This window comes from Crotalus tigris, unplaced genomic scaffold (assembly GCF_016545835.1).
Source record: "Crotalus tigris isolate CLP2741 ecotype Arizona unplaced genomic scaffold, ASM1654583v1 scf7180000017576.4783729, whole genome shotgun sequence".
Classification (NCBI taxonomy): Eukaryota; Metazoa; Chordata; class Lepidosauria; order Squamata; family Viperidae; genus Crotalus; species Crotalus tigris.
Window position 1 is genome coordinate 2,340,276 of NW_024096487.1, and position 20,093 is coordinate 2,360,368.

Sequence of the window (20,093 nt, forward strand, 5' to 3'; positions counted from 1 at the left end):
GCCTTCGATTCCATTTTTATATCTACAGGCAGGGAGCATAGCATCCATGTGTGGACTCAAGGTCAGGAACACGGCTCCCTTTCCACTACACTCCTGCAGGAAATGAGATAATGAGGCCCTGAAGAATGGAGCCTCCAGGGATATGTGGACCATGCAAGAAGCAGAGCTTCACATGCAGTCAAACTCACTTTGCTGGGATCCTTGGTGTCATCATTCTTCACAGCAATCTTGACTCCTCTCATGTTGATCTCCAGGACACAGCTGGAGGGTGGGTTAAAGTGCACGGTGAGGCGACGTGTAGTGGCAATCTGTACCCAACAGAAAAAAGATCAACTGCCACAAACTATTAATGTTTCTTAAAGTTCCTGCTCTTGCTTTAGAAAGCAATTCGTCTCCAATGTAGACAAGAGTAGACTCTTCCCACATCTGCCCTGTCCTTCTGTAGTTTGGACTAAGCACATTCCTTCTGAAAGAACAGGGCCCATTCTAAACATGCTCTTGGATCCAACAATATTTCTGGAGTTCACAGGGCCAATCTTCTGCACCGACAGTTGCTTTAAAAAAAAAAAGTTTGGTCTGGCAATAGCGACTGTTCCTTTACCACCCACATTTAAACCATCCTGTTTTATGCCCCACCACATTGAAAGACTAAGTTAGTGGCTACCTGAGGAGAACCAACCTACTGTGTTCAAGCTCAGTGGAGGAATCATTCTGTTTTAAGTGGGTAAAAAGATTACCTTATTTATCAAAAATTGGAAAAGGGCTGTTCTGTTCCATCAGGTTTTTAACTTATTTGCTCCTCAGCTTGAAAACTAATACTACTTCCACACTACGTAACTTTTTTCTGGTTTGGTGTTTGTTTGTGTTCTGTATTTATTTATTATTGTTTGGCTTCGTTAAAAAAAGTATATATTAACTAGTTAGCTAAAACATAGAGGATCAGATTTGGGGATCTATTCTATATGAATCTACATATATATGGACCTATCCAGAATTTCTGTTCACTATCTAAGGTTTTGGGGATGGAAATACACTCTTTGATGTAGCAACATCCTAGTAGTAAAACTAATCCTTTAGGAAGGTTTGTCTGGGGGGGGGGGAAGTGTGCACCTGTCTTTTTTATCCTTTTGAAAACTATTTAAAATGATACTATTCAAGTTTTCTATGGTACATTCTGCTCTTTGGTATTTAGAGGTCTGCCCTGCTTGATTTGCTTTTAAAATATTTTAAAATATTCATGCTATCACATTGTCTTAAGTATAAAAATTCAAGATTAAATATACAAAATACTGTTGCTTATCATGGGCAGTTTTACTGTTGTAGACTAGAAAAACATCCAATTTAAATGAGGATATTTTATCTTAAAAATTAATCCAGGCCACTTCTTCAAATCTATTACAAAGCTGCAGTTAGAGCCAGACTATTTTCTGGTAACAATCATGGTTATCATGCAGTATTAACTCTTCATGAGTTTCATTCCCTGTTAGCTTGGTTCTTGGCCATATTCAAGATGGCCTTGCTTGCTTTTAAAACTCTAAACATCTAAATCTGGAAATTAACAGGAAAAATCTGTTACTGTAAGCTCCTTCCTTCTATCTTCTGGCATTTTCATTGTCTTTCAAATCCTGCAAAAGGATTTTCCTGGCGGAGAAACTAAAGTAGAACCAATTATCTGAAGACACATGTTCTGCTCAGAACCTTGCCCGTTTTAAATGGAATTTGAAATCTCCTTTGTTTAGATAAAGTGTGCAGAATTAACAAATCCATTGGGTGTCACTGGGTGTTATATTCTCTTCTTCCTGTCACTTCTTTTAATTATATTTGGGAGGGGAGGGTGCTGTTCATCATTCTGATATTGTTGTGCTGAACAGCATTTTTTTCTAAATAAAAATGTATTTGTCTTTACCCAAATAAAGGATCAGGAGGTTGAGAGGGAGATGGAGAGAGGGAGAGTTGAGAAAAAGTACCTTCTGCATAGCTGCACACAATACATCATTGCCTTTGTGATAAGGAACTTGAACTGAGCCAAGGAATTTCACCCGGAATTGATCCACCCAATCACTGGTTTTGCATGAATCTGAAAAATAAGGACAATAAAAAGAATCATACTGAAATAAGATACAATCCCATGTTTCTATGATGTTTCAGGGCTACTTCATAAAGCTAGGGGCAACTATAAACTGAGTGACTGGCAACAAATTTGGATCAGAGGAATTAGGTTCAAGAGGAAGTAACATTAAGGAATGATTTACAGAAAGAAGGAAGGAGAAAAGTCCAGTACCTTCAGTACAGTAAATTAAATTTAAATTAACTCCAGTCAATTGCAGTGGGGATGGGATACAGTTTATGTATATTTGAATGGCTTTGTATAACTGGAAATTAAAACTATGCCCTTTTTCTTCCATTCTAATTCTGAATATTAATTTATGGTAATTAACATTTTCTTTGCTATTATCCAAGGGGAATAGGCTGCATGAACAGCCTTCAAATCAAAGAATGATAATGGGTAGACCGGTCCAGATAGAAGCAGAGTAGCAACCCTAAACAGGATCAATACCTGTCATGTGATCTGGCTCCTTGGTGACCTCAATAGCATAGTAAGCAGGGAAGATCCCCCGATCACCAGTCCTCATGTTATAAGCTTCATACCAATAATCTTCTGCCTGAACTTCCACCAATAAAGGGTCATCCACTTCCAGCTCCAATTCATCTTCATGACGAGGCACAAACCTAAGGCAAAAACCATTCATATTTTGTGAACCAAAGCTCTAAAAATAAAATATTAGTCTTATATTTAACAGGATCTATGGGAATCTGGTATCTGCCATAGAAATCCATCTAAAGTTTTATTCTATAGCAAAGGGCTCATAAATAGTAGACTGTAAATTTTCAGACTTGATATCACAAGCCCTCGCTCACCTGAGAAGTATATTGCTATAAGAATTCTGCTTTGAGGATTTCAAAGTGATTTTCATGAGCAGGATGCTTAGCAATTGGATTTCCTCTTTTTTAGAAGGGCTGCTTATCTGCATAAATTATTTTTATGATGTCATATTGTTACTAGCATGACTTGCAGGTGTGATATCTCTTAGATTGGCCACATAATTTCCCCCCAAGACTTAGGTTATAGGACTTCACTTTGTTTTTATACAGTACAATAATTTATCATAAACACCAGTTCGGTCTCGTGCTTAAGACATCAGGATAGAATGCAGGACAGCATGAATTCATGTCCTGCCTTAAGCCCTGGAAGCCAGCTGGATGACTTTGGGCCAATGATTCTCTTTCAGCCCAACTCACCTCCCAGAGTTGTTTTAGGGAAAACAGGAGGAGATGTTTGCCACTTTGAATTATTTGTAAAAATAATAAAGACTAGATAGATAAATAGATAGACAGATAGATAGATAGATAGATAGATAGATAGATAGATAGATAGATAGATAGACAGACAGATGAAAAGATAGCAAAACAAAGCAGAACAGGAAATGCAGGCTGCACAGAACAAAGAATGAATTTCCATCCTACATTAATGATTCCAAATAAGGAATCTTAAGTGTACTAATAACCAAAACATACTAAGAGACCGATTAGAGCAGGGGTAGGCAACCTTGGCTCTTTTATGACTCATGGACTTCAACTCCCAGAATTCCTGAGCCAGTATGGCTGGCTCAGGAATTCTGGGAGTTGAAGTCCACGAGTCATAAAAGAGCCAAGGTTGCCTATACCTGGATTAGAGCAATCTTTTTGTTTTTTGTTTACACCCTACTTAGAACTACAGCTGGGGAGATCTGTAACTATATATAATTAAAGATACTCAGGCAGAAAGGAATATATATAAACCCAACTTCCTCCTTCTATTTTCCCCACAATAACAACCCTCTGAGGTGGGTTGGGCTGAGATTCATGGCCTCCTGCTTTCTAGTCTGGTGCCTTAACCAACAGACCAAGTTATTAGTATTATTAATAGTTAAATTTTATTATTAATATATCCTCAGACTCAGCTTATTGCATAGTGCTTAAATGGAATGAAATTTTAAATGTTTAATTCAAGATCTTTAATTAAGGATCAAGATCCAACACTGATTGTGCTTTACAAGGTAACCTAATGTAAGATTTGAGGATTCCATTCCAGATCACAGAGAACATTTTACTGACTTACTTTTATGGATCATGTTGGGTGCATATCATGGGAAGTAAAGTTCAACATAATTATAGGGATCAAAATGGATCTGCTGTAGCAAATTCTTATAGCAACATCAAACAGAACTTTTTGGCAACATCACATGCATGATAAATCCACATTTTTGGTATATTTCAGTATCCCACTGATATTTTAAAATATTACTTCTCTTTCGAACATCACATTTATAAATTCATTAATACTGAATCAAAATAAGAAAGTATAAAACAGCATCTCATACACCAATATATTACATTTTCGACATAGTGAAGTTGACAACTAAATCTTGCTAAACGTCCTCCTGGATGTCCAATAAACACACATATAAAATAATATTTTTTTATTTTCTTCAGATTATAAAATTTAAAACATTGATTTATTATTCCAACTCATTACTCCAAATTGCTTACAGATTACCAATAACTATCTTACAGATCAATTGTCTATAAAATAAGTTGTAGATTTAAAATTAACCAAAGTTTCATCCAATTATGACAATGATTTGTGGGATTTTGATGCTGCTAAAACATCCAGTCCAAACTGTTTATTCAAAATATGTTGTCATGAACAAATTAATTAATGAATATAGACAATTCAGGCTTTTTTTGCAACACAGTACTGTAATTATTTTGAAGGACTGATTAAGTATAAGCTGATTTAAAATATTAATGCCATTTTTTTGCCCATGAAATAAAAAAAAATAGCTGCAATTTCCATACTAGGATTATCCACTGTCAGTTTCTCAGGGAAACAAGGATCAAATTTAAGCTTCCTTCTGAATATATTATTATCCAAATATGTCTTATAGCAGTGGTGGCGAACCTATGGCACGGGTGCCAGAGGCAGCACTCAGAGCCCTCTCTGTGGGCATGCGTGCCGTCGCCCCAGTCTTAGGCCTTCAACTGGGTTTTATAAAACCTTTTCGCTTTAGGCCTCTGCCGCCATGTGCAAAAAAAAAAAAAAAAAAGCTTCAATCAGTCAATTTCAACTTCTCGCGGGAAAAAAAGATCTTGCAAAGTTGGAATTGATCGATTGAACTTTTTAGTCCCATCCAGTCTGCCATTACCACCGTAGCCACGCCCACCCAATGGGCCACACCCACCCAATGGGCCACACCCACCCGGCACTAGACGATGCATAAGTGGGTTTTGGGTTGCAGTTTGGGCACTCAGTCTCTAAAAGGTTCGCCATCACTGTTTTATAGTCTTTAGTGGTGGAAAAACAAATGACTTTGAGAGGTCCTTGGTGCTCTCTGACCGTGGCTGTTTTCTTGAAGATGTTTCATTATGCAAACTAGGTAACTTCATCAGTGCTAGTAAGGAGTGGGATTTGCTCTCAGATTACATTCTAGTGGCTTGCCCTGTCAGTGTTGGTGGGAGTGATCTTGGAAGTTCTTTGGTTGGGCTGTTTACAATTAGCTTGTTTGGAAGATCCTTTACTTCTTACTTGGTCTGATATTAATCTTGGAGCTAATCTATGCTCATCTGGGTGATGGTTGCTGGTAGGGAGGTGTTTTGGTCTTTCCCTCCCCTTTTTGGTTTGCTAATCGTCTCTTTTGCACATTATGTAGATACTGTATATGTCTATGTGTCCATTGATGGCCAATTTGTCACCATCCTAGATCAAGCTAAATCCAAAATGCTAGAAAATTTCTAGATGCCTCGCACTCTTGACAAAGTAGCCATCATTTATGCAGTGGTTCTTTATTAATGTATGGAAAAATTCAACCAACATTATTTTGTGTGATCCACGTTTAATCTGCCATTCAAAAGCTGAAATATTTTCTATGCATCTATTATATGATGCATATCTTTGTATATGTATTTCTTTTGGTCATTTGTCATTGCATATTTTTAAAATTCTTTTTCTCTGTTTTAAAGCAACTGGTGTGTGTGTGTGTGTGTGTGTGTGTGTGTGTGTGTGCGCGCGCATGTGTTAAGGATAGAAAAAAAACTACCTACTAATTCAGTTTGTGAGTAAAATTCCTGTGGATCACTTGATAAGAGGGCATCACTGGTTAGAAGTGCAGGGGGAGTCTGTCATCTGGGATGATGGGATTGTTTTCTGCCCCAAACTTACCTGAAAACAGCTCGGTGAGTCTGCTCCTGTTCTTCCCCATTGATCATGCAAGAAAAAAGCCCAAAGGACTCAGCACCTGAAAAGAGGGAAAATGCTGCAGCCACCTAATCATTCTCCTCCTCAAACAATAATGTTAACTATTATTCAGAACCCATCTTCCTAATCAGAAATCCCCTGGAATTATTTTAAATGTACAAAATATTAAAAGTAAAGAATACTAATGTCTAATAGGAATCCACTAAAGAGAAAAAGAAAAAAGCAGACTTAAATGCTTCATATATTTTGATCAGAACATCTACATGAAGAGAATAACTTAACTGAACAGATAGTTTCTAATGAAAGAGATCTCACATCAAGGTATTTTTTTTAAAAAAATTGTTGACGTATCTGGAATATGAGTACATTTCTTTCCCTGAAATTCATGAAGGGTGTGTCAAAAAATGGCAGTCGTGGCTATATGATTGAAACCTTGTCCCTTTGTACATGTGATGTCAACACATATATAAAAGGGGCAGGGTTTTGATTATAGGGTTGTGACCAGCATCTTGACTTTTCTAATCCCCACAGATAACCTACTGTATTTGATTTGTAATATTCCAATTTTTGTAAACTTGTTTGGTCAGAAGAAATGGACACATCTAAAAAAAAAAAACCAATGTATATGCAGTAATTATTTTCAATTCTTCTCAGCTTTCTAACTTGTCATCAGATTTATTCATTTTTTGGATATTGACGATCTAGAGAAACTATCATTATAGTGCTTAAGTCTCAACCATCTGCTTAATTCTATCTGTGGCTTTTTCAGCATCAAGACTTAAAATGTTGAGAACAACCATTTTAAATTGCCCAAAGATGTCCAGACATTTTAAGGGCATTGTAATGCAAGAAGGAAATTGCCAGCAAAAAATAAAATCCATTCCAGTCCTGAGAAGAATGGTTATCATTCTATTCTGGGCTGGGCAACCAATACTTGATGGTAAAATAACTTGAAACAACCTTGCTATTTTCTTGCATTATACACTCAAATTGGCATTTGATTTTGTGAAATCAAATTGGAAGTTAAATATGTTGCTTCTTGTAGAATTTTCTTTTGTACACCTAGCAACCTTGTTGTAACTCTTATTATAACAGGATTCAAATCTCTGACAAGTGAAATTTTTCTCTGTCTGATATGAGGCTCTCAATTCCCCCCACCCTCTCTCTTCTTTCTAGGGCCTATGGGAAATGACTTTTGCCCAGCACTCACTGGAAGAACGTGACCGGCCACTCATGAAGACATTGAGGAACTTCTTGGAAAAGTGGATGTCTGCCTCGGGGGTGGAATCCTCAGAGAGACAAACAGAATCACGTTTCAGGGCATCTTCTTCATACTCCTCCCCAATGGCTGATTCATATGGTGAGGAGACACAGTTGTCATAGACGGTGGCTGAATCACTCTCATCACTGTAACCTGAGTAACACTGTTTCAGACTAACAAGTTCGAGCTGTACATCCTCATCCACCACCAGTGTGTATTTGACTGAGTCGTAGGAGAGGGCGCTGGTGTCAGAGCTCACTGATGCCCTCTGGAAATTATGGCAAGGCCGATAGCCACCATTACTGCTGCTATACACAGTCCGTGGTGTGTTCATTTTGTCAGGTGAAGATAAGTAATCCAGCACTTCATCCTCCTCACTGATTGAGGAATTGGGTTTTCCTGTCATTTGTGGGTAGCCAGAAGTGTCTATATCAGAGCTAATGGACATCCGGTTGTCACTGGACTGTGACATGAATGGCTTCTCAGACTCCAGAGGGTCCAAATTCTTTTGTACTGGTGTTAGGTAAATCTCCTCAGTAGCTTCCAATCTCACATCAGTCTGGTAGCGAATACGATCCCGATAAGCTTCAGGTCCTCTTGTTACTACCACCACAGTGGAGTTCTGGGATGGGAGGCGGTTGACAGCCTGCTGCTTGTCAGGTGCTCGAGAGGAGACCAGGCAGGCTGATGCAATCTGTGTTGAAGCTGTACGCCGGCACGGGCTCTCTGTGGATGTACCTCGATCTTTGGTGGAGGCTGTGCTATTTTGGTGAGTGACCTCATCGCTCAGGCAAATGTGGTCATGGGGTGGTGTCTGCTCACCTATAGTAGGTAAAAAGCAAGGAGAAGGAAGGAACATATAAAAAAAACAACAAGATACAGATAACAATGTTTTGATACACTTCTTGTAGTTCATTCAAAGCAGTGGTAAGTCCACTGGAGCTGTATCTACACATTTCACAGAGTACATCCAGAGGATTTAGAGATAAATCCTACTTATGTGGCCAGCTGAATATTAAAATACCCATCTATCAAAGCCAAGTCAGGTTTGACTTTGACCTACCAGAATAATCATAGTCAGTAACAAATACATTGAGTATCCTAAGTGTTTCTATTCCACACTGAAAGGTGTGTGTGCCAACTGACACACTGCATGTGTGCGCATATCTATAGATCTCTGTCTCTCTCCCTCTCTCTCTCTGACTCAGAAGATGACATCCATGAAATTTCTACCATTTTTATCCTTCCACTAAGGGAAGTCAAAAGGATATGACTTGTAATTTTCCCTTACAACAAAACTACGAAATATCTTAGATTGAGAGACTGATGTGCTTAATGACAGCTTCAAGTATGACATCTGAATTTAAAAGTCCAATATGTCATACTCTTTCCAGCACATCACATTCCCCAAAGTGCTGTTCTGTGAATGTGACTCATGTTAAAAAAAACAAAGAAGGAAAAAGAAAAATGCTGGCCTGAAAGAACCAAGGCACAAAAAGCCAGCTCTCAAAATGGCTTGAGTCCAAGGAGTCCATTAATAAAACTACAGCATTCCTTGCAAGATGCCAGCTGACGTGAAAAGACATTAGAAGATTATAAGGAGGAGGTCCAAGCATTGGGGACCGTTCCAGCAGGCAGAAGGGGGGGAAGCAAATCTGCCTCTGCTGAGAGATGAACTCACCCGTTTTCAGGGGGGATGATGACCGAGACACTCGTTCCTGCCAACTGTGCTTTTTCCCCAGAGAGTTGTTATTCAGAGTGTCCTGAAGAAAAGAACAAAGAGGGCTTGTATCTGCAAGGGAAAGTGGCTCATGGCACAAAGAGGCCCATCGCTTCTCCTCCTACACTGGCCTCTCTCTCACACACACACACCCAGAGAGCTATTGTCAGTGTGCATGTGGGAAAGAGGGCTATTCAGAGGGATCCCACCACTCCCTCCATCTGTTGCTCCCCATCTGCAGCCTCCTGGTAGCAAGCATAGAAACAGGAGAAGGGAAAAACTGAGGTGATGCAGCAGGCTATAAGAAGGAGAGAAAGCAAGGAAGGTGAGCCTTCCCTTTCTGGGGCCACTTCAGTCAGTTGGTTCCTATGAAGGGGAACTGAATTACACAGATGTTTAACTCCTACCCTGTTGTCTCTCATTTAATTCAGAATATGGCCAAATGGAGGACTCTAAATGCTATCAGTCAAAAGACAGAGTGCAGCTAGTATTCTGGAGGGTGTTTTTAAAAAAGGAGGAAAAGAACTGGGAAAGCACCAGACTGTTACAAGTGACATCACATCACTCCAACAATGAGGCACTACTCAGTTTCCATATTTACTTATCGAATCAACTGTAGAGTTGGAAGGGCCACAAGGAGTTTAGTCCAATCTCTAGTCCAACTCTGTACTGCTCAAGCAGACCAATTAAACCATCCATGAGAAACTTCCAGAGATGGAGAATCTACAACCTCCACTGTTTTATAGATTTTATCATCAGCATTTTAGCATGCCACAACATCCCACCCAATATTTCTATCTCATTTGCCAATCTTTGCTCTGAAGAGTGGGAAGTGCACCGATACCTTCTTAATGAGAATGAAGAATTACATGAACTGGAAATTGTGGTGAACAAAACATTTTACAAAGCAGAAAACATGCATAGAATTGTGAAATATGTATATCTTTTAAAGATAGATGGCATTTGCATTCTGGAATAAATATTTAGTTCTACTCTCACATTTCTGTGCATAACTGCCCAGAGTCACTTTGTACGAGAGACAGGTGGCATAATATATTAAGTAAGTAAATAAGTAAGTGTAAGTAAGTAAGTAAGTAAGTAAATATAAAGATACTGAAGCTCATTGTACTCTTCCCTTCCATCTCATCCATTTCTGATACACTTTACTTTTCTGTCTTGTATTATGCATATCTCAGTAAATTACTTATAGATGTTGTTTTATCCTGTCTATTCCTGCCTCAATCCTGGTACTACCAGACTCTCTACCTCTACCACTGTGAAATAGTTACATCGTCAATCCACACTCTATCACTTCAGGTAGAGTAGGAGCCCTCAATATGCTTGCCTTCAAAAATCTAACGGGAAAAACTGTGTGTAAAAAGTCACTCTATAAGTGAAATGGGTGGTCTCTAAATTTGATGTATAAGTAAACATATTCCATATGTACCTGGGTGCCAAGCCATTGATAACCAGCACTTTGAATTGGTCTCAGAAGTAAACTTTAACCAATGCATTCAGTAATACTGCTGACTTTGCTAGACTTTGACTTTGCTAAAATGGCTTGCCCCTCTCATTTCTCCCCCTCCCCCCAAAAAGGTTTTTTTTTTCTACAGCCAGGTTAAGTGTAAATTGAAGAGATATAAATGCATCAGAAGTTTCAAGCATGGCACTCACTTTCCTGTTCTGTATTTTTATGATATAGTGTTTACTTTATGAGATGGTTATCTCACTGGATGCAGTTTAGTCCTACGTCATTGCAATGAAGTGATAGGGTATCAAAAGACCCCTCTTGCAATGAAAGTGTTTTGAGATCATGCACAGTCAACATAATTCTGGAAGATCATTGAAGGGCATATCTGCTTTTAGAACTTAAGCTGCTTCTGTCCAGTCTCTTGACATCTTGATTCTAAGCCGGTTTAAGAAAATCCTGTCCAGATGGAGTCACTACTGCAGCAGCTTGCAAGATATTCAGTCTGAATGGTAGCTACTGTTGGGCATCTGTGCCTCTCATCTTTATTTTCCAGGAAAGTAAATGACCAGTCACTTTTCTTCCTGTAGGCAAGGCTTCCTGTGTGTATGTGTGTGTGTGTGTGTGTGTGTGTGTGTGTGTGTGTGTGTACACAAACATTAAACTGAATTTGTTTATATACAAGGGTTAAAACACTGAAAATCAAGTATGTACAGGCATAATGAGTAAATATAAGAACGTTTAAAAGCAAATATACTTTTCTTATTGCCTTATTTTTTATTGTTTTTTAGAGTATCTTTTTCATGAGTGCTGAAATACCACAGATATAACTCTTGCCTTGGTAACAGAAGGCTGTTGGTCTGAAACCCAGCAATTTTTAAATCATTTTTTTCTTCTCAATGCTTTTTGACAAGCACAGCAGTGCACCTTTTTACTATTATTCCAATCACCTCAGGTAAAAAAAATCATCCCCAGATCCTAACTCTTTATGTTTCTTCCTTGATACGATTACATTCCCCCTTCCAAAATCTGTAAATGTATACTAAATTTTAGCTAAATTCAGTTTCATATATTTGGTTCAAATAGTAATACTCCTCAGAATGCCAGAACTGGCCGCAAAACCCAACTGTCTCAAAATATTTTAAGAGCTGAGATTCTAATTCAACAGGTGCTTAATTATTATAACACTAGTTACAGTAGAAGGTACATTTACGTACATTTTCTATCAGCGGGCAAAAGCTAGCAAATATATTACTCTGATTTTTGAGGTAGATTGCCCGAAACAGGGCGAATAGGTGGCTTTAGGTCACTGAGTGAGCTTTGTGAATGAAAATTTGAAAATAGATCTCTTCCAAGCACAACTTGGCCATAGGACAGAGAAATATAATGTGAGGAAAAAGATTTACCTCCCTATCCTGCAGTATGCTTGTGACTTTCTTCAATAATTGCATTGTTTCTCTCTTTTTCTTTTAAACTAGAAATTCCAGCCATGGACAATATTGATGTGCTGACATTAAAGCTTATTCTGAATTGAACAAAGTTTGGCGCCTATAGTAAAAATTGCAAGGAGCACATGGCTGTCTATACTAGTGAAGCAATGCTGGTTGCTTTTTAAAAAAATGTAATTAAAAACAATAATGATGGCATTATATCTCTGGTCCAGCTGATTTTAATAAACTCTTGATTTGTCATTTCCTTCAACCAGGGTCCAGATTTTTGTTGCCCATTACATCTTCATTTTCATTTCCCAATATTATTTCCAAAAATGCTTTGGGCCTCCTATAAGTCTCAACAACATTCTTAACAAATAAAAATGGTGCCTAATGCTCTATTTGGAAAATGCTTCTTTACAGTACTAGCCCAAAGAAAAGGTGGTGAGCTGCAGGAATAAGCAGGTCCACTGGTGAGATGGAGCTGATAATGCCTTCTGAGAAATAGGGGGTTTTGTGCCTGGTTATAATCATTACCACAGCCTTCCCCTTGATGCCACTTTTTCAGAGTCCCATAACATCCTCTCCGAAGTCCATTTGTATCCTGTAGCTGAAAAAGTTGCCAGTCACTACCTTAACAGTTGACTCAACTTCACTCTTGTCTGGAACTAATAGCACCTGAGTTATTTCAGATATTCATGTGCAATATTTTTGCTTTCCATATGACTACAATTTTTCTGCCTACACTTTAAAACCCTCCATTGTCAACTGCATACTGACACCAGTTCCCAATGTCACCCACCCAGCCCAGTCTTCACCATCTGCTTCACAGAGTGGCACCCCCTCTCCTTTGCATTTTCCATAACAATTGTCACAGGGAAAATCTTATTTAGCAAATGGAGTTGTATCCCAGAACAGCATATAATTAAAAATAGTCCATGGTGGAACTTTCCTCGCTGCTGTATAGATGAAAGAAGAGAAAAGGACCACAAAAAGTGGGCAGTCTGTGTATAGTTAAAGTATGCGGCTCTGAAACAGTCACAGCTCCAAATGAAGGGGCAATATAACAGTACAGAACAGGGAGATTTGACAGCATTATTTTATACCACACAGTTTAGCAGAAAACATCATTCATACATTTTGTATCACTTTGAAGAGCATTCCCAGTTCCTTTAAATCAGTCTCCTGGGAAGCAGTACTTTTAATACTTTTAACTATTTTGCCATTTCCACTTTCCCATCATCAACTAATGCCTTGAGTCTTTTGAATTAGACTCTACTCAATGGAAGCTATTAATATCTATTATTTTTAAGGTAGCCTTCTCAACCTAGTGACCTTTAGAAGTGTTGGCTTACAACTCCAGTCACCAATGCTGGCTACTGATGATAGGAGTTCTGTCTTACCTGGAAGGCAGGTAAGTTGCTATAGGGTCCTTTTTATTATATCAGCCTCTTATAGCTGTCTGTCTGTAATGTCTTTTCTCTAGACATCCATCATTTTGTTTTGATAGAGTTACCTCACCGAGGCTTCAAAAATCCTTGTGACCTCTACAAGGCAGCAAAGATTTACAGTTTTCTCTATTTCCTTTAAGGATTAAGCATCTAGGATCATTTTGAGTTTAGCTGCCAAGATGACCTAAGATTTGAGCAAATCCTATTTATTCACACTTTGTTTCCTCCCAGCAGCATTCTCTCTCAGCTTTTAGCTCAATTCAGGAGTATAGTAGATCTATCTTCCATGATAAATTATTCCTTTGGCCCTAATGGTTTTGTTTTTAACTCTGGTATGTCAAGGATACTTCACAATCCCTTAGGTCAGCCCAAGATATCTACATTAGCCTTTATAATCTCTGCAAAAGTTCAACTGTGCAGTATTTTACGTTCACCCCTTAGGAAAGAAATAAAACAAATACACAGAATAGACAAGATAACATTCCTAACCTCATAAGGTGACTTTCTGGGTGGTGAAACAGTTTTGTCTTATTTCTATGATTTCAGAATGAAAAGGCCGTAAGGTATGTTAAACAATCATGGAATATTTTATAGCCTAAAGCCCTGAGAAATGAAATCCTTTCATAGATTGCAATACTTTACATTATATCAGAGACAAAGTCTAATTGAAGTCAGAGGAACAGTGGATTTCACTAAACATGCCTAAACGTGTGCTAATTTCTCTCCAGCTCACACTGTGTTACACATACACTCTGAATAGATCCTCCATTCATTAGCTGAGCTGGCATCACAAACAAGCATATTCTAAAAACAGGAATTAATTGCATCTTACATTATTATACATTTTATTGCAGGTAAAAAAAGGGATTAACTACAACTGAATCCTAGATTGGGAATTCATAGCATTGCTCAATCTATGTATACTTTTATTTCTTGAAAGGTATCCCTCCAGCCTAATGCAAGGTCTCTGTCTCCTTTGATCACTAAGAATTGATCCACAGCCAGAACTTGCCAATTTTCAGATGTAGAACACATTTTGAATTAAAGGAACATATTGTGAACGGCAGAGAACACAAGGGGGCAAGTGACCTTCAAGTGTATTCACAATACATTTTTATGGCAACTAATAATTCCCCCCTCGCTCTCTCCCATCTTGAACTGCACAACACCCTTTTTCTTAAAAGCAATTACTTCTTCAGAGACTCCACTTCTTTCCCTCTAAGCTCTCCTACTACTTAATTCTTCATTTGGTGGGAAGAGAAGAGAAATGAGACATCCACCCTAGAATGCCCCCCCCCAAAAGCAGAATCTGACCAGAGAACCCTCTGTCCCTCAAGTTATGCAACAAGTAGGAAGCTGAAACTGGAATAGGAAGGGAGGAGGCTCCAACTTCCTCGAAGGGAGGGGGAAGGTTTTTTTTTTTTAATTCGCCTTTTCTTGGTAAATGTTAAGAAACAAAGCAGCGGGATGGGGGTGTGTCAAGGGACGCAAGGAGGGAGCACTCCGAATCCGGAGGAATGGCAGGCAGGGAAGGAAGCTGAGGGGCTTACCTGCGTCCGAGGCACTTGCGGGAAGAGATTGAGCGTCGTGGGCCTTTTCGGCCTGTAGGTATCCATGGTTACTGGCGGGGGCTCCTGGATGGGATCGGGCGCCGTCCCTTCTTCGGCGGGCGTCTCCCCAGTGGCATCAATCAGATCAAGCTGAAGCATCTCAGCCTGGAGCCGACTCGCCTCCCCTCCGCCCACTCCCAAAACGCTACTGGCCTGCAGGTTCAAATGGCTCTGCCAGGATAAAAGAGAGGGAGGGAGAGACAATGAATCATGAGACTGGGTCGTGCAAGGAGGCAGAAAGAAAGAGATCAGCGACTAATGCCGCGTTTCAGCAGCAGCCGCAGAAAGAGCAGCTGAAAGCGAAGGCAGCAACCGGCAGGCATCGAAGGCCACTGCGTCGATCCGGCTCCGCGTGGAACGAAGACGAGAAGCTGCCGTTCCCCACCACGTCCAAGCTTCTTCTGGGAAGGCTACTTGGCGTCGTGGACATCTGTTCGATTCCCCTGCTCCCTCCTATATAATTGGCATCAATTCAAGGACCGAAGCCAAGTTGCTGAACCTGCATGTAGAATGCGGACCAAGGCACACTTAAGGGGAATGCTTCTTCAGCACATCAGTCTCTACAAAAATATTAAATATAAAGGAGGTTTCTTTTTGTTATATTATGCTAGATTTCTCTCTGTGTGTGTGCTTGTGTGTGTGCACGTGTATATATATTTCTTTTGGAGCAATGGCAGTTTTTTTTTTTTTTTAAATCATTCCCAACCATGGAACACATGTGCCCTAGCAACATCTTGGGGTTTTTTTTTGGCATGGCTGTGATTTGCTATAAGCTTAGCCCCACCTTTTGAGTGAGATTGGTTTAAGTTCTTTTTAACTGCATCGAACAAAGTAATATTTTCTTCTTTATTCTGTACAATACACTAGAGATGTATAAACTCTGTTAAGCTTTATTACTCACTACCTTGGAGATGATTGCAGTGTCCTGAAACAAAAGCAGTAGAGGAAAGACTGAGACTAGTAACAGGAACGTCACACATTTCATGCTGGTATAGTTTTCAGCTGAATCAAGGAAAAGGTGACTAGCGCCAACTTAACAGTGGGAAAAGAGTCATCCAACTTCCTTTATGTCAACATAATAAGAATGAAAAAAGGCATCATATCTCTTTAGCTGTGGCCAAAAGATAACTGAAGACACCATCGATCAGTAAGTAGGAAATGGCCATAGGTTTTAGATAATCATCATGGAGGCAACATAAAACATGTTCTCATCTCTGTTATACTGACCCGTCAATAGTGATCCACTTTAGATGACACTAGAAACCCTCAATGGCCATAGCATGATCCAGCGATTGTTGGGGTTACAGGGCTCTTCTTCACAGCCACCTTCATGTGGACTAGAAGACCTCCAAGGTCCCTTCCAGCTCTATTCTAGTCTAGTAAATTTAATTGGGTGTCAAGGAAATGAAGACTATGTTGTGAGGACATATCCTTGATAAACAGTGGGGCACATAAGGGCTGCAGTAAGACATTATTTCTGGATGAGACCAGAAAGCCTGCTCATATTACTGTTACATCAGCACAGCACCAAGGAGTTATCTTTTTCCCATTTACACCTAAATATGGTGCAGACATGTTCTGGCAACAAGTCTTTCCTGTTGAGTCCCCATGGCATTGTGTTCGTTTTGTCCCCTGCCCATTAGTAACATAGTTGAAAGTGACTATTAGCAATATCGCAGCTAAAAAGGAATTTCTGCCTTAACTTGACCATATCCAGCAGTTACAAAATATGCAAAATCGAACACATTTGGCCATCCTTTCCACAGAGGCAAAATTTATTGTTTGGTAGCAAGTGGGATCACAGCGGCACTTACTGACCATTTGAGGTTTTTACAGGCACATTTCTTCCCTCTCCAGCCCCTCATCTGTCTCATGAACAATACTTCATTGTTATAAAGAAAAGAATAGATAGTGGTCTATCAGATCTGTGCAAGAGCATTAGAGTCAATCTCTAAACCTCAGTCAGCAATTCTGTAGTGTTTTAACTGGCCCTCCGTGATCTATTTTAAGACTGAAATAGTGAGTAATGAAATGATGAGTGCAACCTCACCAATTGCTTCATGATTAAAGAAAGGAGGACTTTGAAAACTCTCATTTCCTCCAGAATGGCCCCATTCATACTGTAGTACCATAATTGACATGTTTTTGCCACACTTGTAGATAAAGAAAGACAGCAGCCAATCCAGTTGCTTTGTTCATCAAGTGCTGCACACACAATATCAGAAGAGACCAATAGAGGAGCCACAGGGATCAGCAACAGGGATGGGTTTTTTATAGATATTTTAAGTCAGAAGTGAGGAAATATTAAAATATACTTTACATTACTAGGTGCGAAGGCCTCTATGGCCATCTATTATTTTGGTAATGTTCTCACAGCTAGAAACTTGACACACGGACTACAATATTTTTCAAACCAGGGAAAAATGGTTTTAGTTGCTTACGTGTTTTAATTTGTTATGAATGTTTTAAAAATTGTAAGGATTTTATTGTTTTGTACATGACTATGATAGGAATTTTTTTCAAGTTTAAATCACCTGTTTCAGTTTCTTATGAATAAGCATTGTGCTGGCATACATAAGCTTCTTCTGTAACTTAATGTGACTTATAAACTAGAAACTCTACCTTGCTCCAAAAGTTCATGGTTTGTATACCATATCAAACAAACCATAATGGTAGCATCTCTGGATGGTTTGACTATTTTCCTGGCAGAAGCCTATTGTAGAGGATGGAATTCATTTGTGCTGTGACTTGAGCCAGTTTGGCATAGTGGTTAAGACAATGAGCTAGAAGACCATGAGTTCTAGTCCTGCCTTAGACACATAGCTAGCTGGGTGACCTTAGGCCAGTCACTTTCTCTCAGCCCTAAGAATGAAGCAGTGGCAAAACCATTCTGAAATCTTTTCAAGAGAACTTCAGTGACTTGTATAGGCAGTTGTCAGGAGTCAAGACTGACTTAAAGGCTCCAAAATATAAAAGGGTGACTTGAAATGTGATCTTTTTACCACCTTATTAAAAATTAGATCAATATGCAAGTGAGGTAATACTCAGTAATAAGGAAATGTCATACTGCACCATAAGGAAGGACTGAATCTACATATTGTCTAAATGATGATTTAATTTCCCAGATTCAGGAGAAATCTTACATTTAAGTGATCACATAATCTATCAAGTCATCTACTCCCAGTGCTTTTTTTGTAAAAAAAAAAAAAAAGGTGCAGGAACTCACACACGTTATACAACCGCCTTGCCATGTCACATGTGGAACTAAATCTCTTTATTAAGTTTGCAAGGAAAAAGTAAATACAGTTCTAACATATACAAATCAGATACTGATCTATGTTGCCATCTACAGGTCATTGCCTACTCCTACATGAATAGCCTAAATGTACAGTGGTAAGGTTGAACATGACAAATTGTTCAGATTCCATTAATGCAGAATCCAATGCTTAGCAAAAAGATATTGAAACCTCTAAATAGTCTGGAAGTGGGAATAGTACATGCTAAATAGTACTTAAAAAACCATTTTTTCTGGATGTTTTTCAATAGTGAATTAGAAAGATTTTAGCTAGTAAGGGACAAAAGCCATCCAAAATCCTAAAAGCACAGAGGTGGAAAGATAATAATTAACTTGAGTGTATTATATGCTGCCTGACTCTCAATAACTCTCAGCAAATCCAAAAGGTACACTTAGTTGTTCACTTTTTTTTTGGTCAAGCAGAGATATTCGATAGTGGTTCCTTCTTAGCACTTTCCAAATTGCAGAAAACCATAAAAGCTTCCCAAAAAGCAAATATTTCTAAATGATGCAAATAGGTAAGTTAAAAGAATAAACTTATACGGAATGAAAATCCTTCATGCTATCTAATATGCCCTTTAGTTATCAATGAAGGGACATTTACTGACCAATATTATCATAGTTCTAAAAAAAGTATTTCAACCATTGATTGCACAGAGAAGAACAAGAAAATTTAAGCCATCTATACTAAACCCGATATTCCAAATCTTTTTTTATTGTCCCAAATACTTGCAACACCCAGATTTTAAAAGTGCTTTTAGATTCTAAACAAAACACTGGATTTTTGAAGGCCCAAGATTCATTTGATCACTGTGAATGAGTAGTCATGAGCTTGAAATAATTATTATTATGGTTTGCACACAGTCAGCTAAAGGTTTAGACTGATTATCATTATTATGATTCATTGCACAGTCAACCAAATGTTTAGACTGGATATGGACTTTTTTAATCCTTCTTTTTAATCCTTTGTGTCAGGGGCTGCCACAAAGAAGAGGGAGTCAAGCTATTTTCCAAAGCACCTGAAGGCAGGACAAGAAGCAACGGGTAAAAACTAAGCAAGGAGAGAAGCAACCTAGAACTAAGGAGAAACTTCCTTGACAGTTAGAACAATTAACCAGTGGAACAACCTGCATCCAGAAGCAGTAAATGCTCCAACACTGGAAGTTTTTAAGAAGAAACTGGACAGCCATTTGTCCAAAATAGTATAGGGTTTCCTGCCTGAGCAGGGGGTTGGACTAGATGATCTCCAATGTCCCTTCCAACTTTTTATTATTATTATTATGGATCATCGCACAGTCAGCCAGATGCTCAGACTGGATTTGGCATTTTGTCTACCTATCGAGTCCTTACCCAGGACCTGGGATAGGCAGATGTGGATGTTTGATGGTATTACAGATATCGTCGCAGGATGGAAGCAGTTCCTAATAAGGCCGCCTTTTGCAATTGACTAATAGCGAATTTGTCAATGCCAATGGTGTTCAAGTGGTGCTCCAGTTGTTTTGGGATTGCACCCAAGGAGCCTATTACTATTGGTACTACCCTTGCTTGCTTTTGCCACAGTCT

General features: G+C 38.9%; 1 protein-coding gene across 4 annotated transcripts in view; it reads right to left on the reverse strand.

The window, feature by feature from the left end:
• The window catches only part of MAPK8IP1 (mitogen-activated protein kinase 8 interacting protein 1), a 63,745-nt gene that overhangs the window by 10,359 nt on the left and 33,293 nt on the right, over nt 1-20,093 (reverse strand). For all 4 annotated transcript variants that reach the window (XM_039358673.1, XM_039358692.1, XM_039358682.1 and 1 more), the window contains 7 exons: nt 15,176-15,406; nt 9,238-9,319; nt 7,506-8,378; nt 6,260-6,335; nt 2,558-2,730; nt 1,968-2,077; nt 189-308 (listed from right to left, as the gene is read on the reverse strand). In XM_039358673.1, the coding sequence (XP_039214607.1) occupies nt 189-308; nt 1,968-2,077; nt 2,558-2,730; nt 6,260-6,335; nt 7,506-8,378; nt 9,238-9,319; nt 15,176-15,406 (1,665 nt within the window). The remainder of the gene's footprint in view (nt 1-188; nt 309-1,967; nt 2,078-2,557; nt 2,731-6,259; nt 6,336-7,505; nt 8,379-9,237; nt 9,320-15,175; nt 15,407-20,093) is intronic.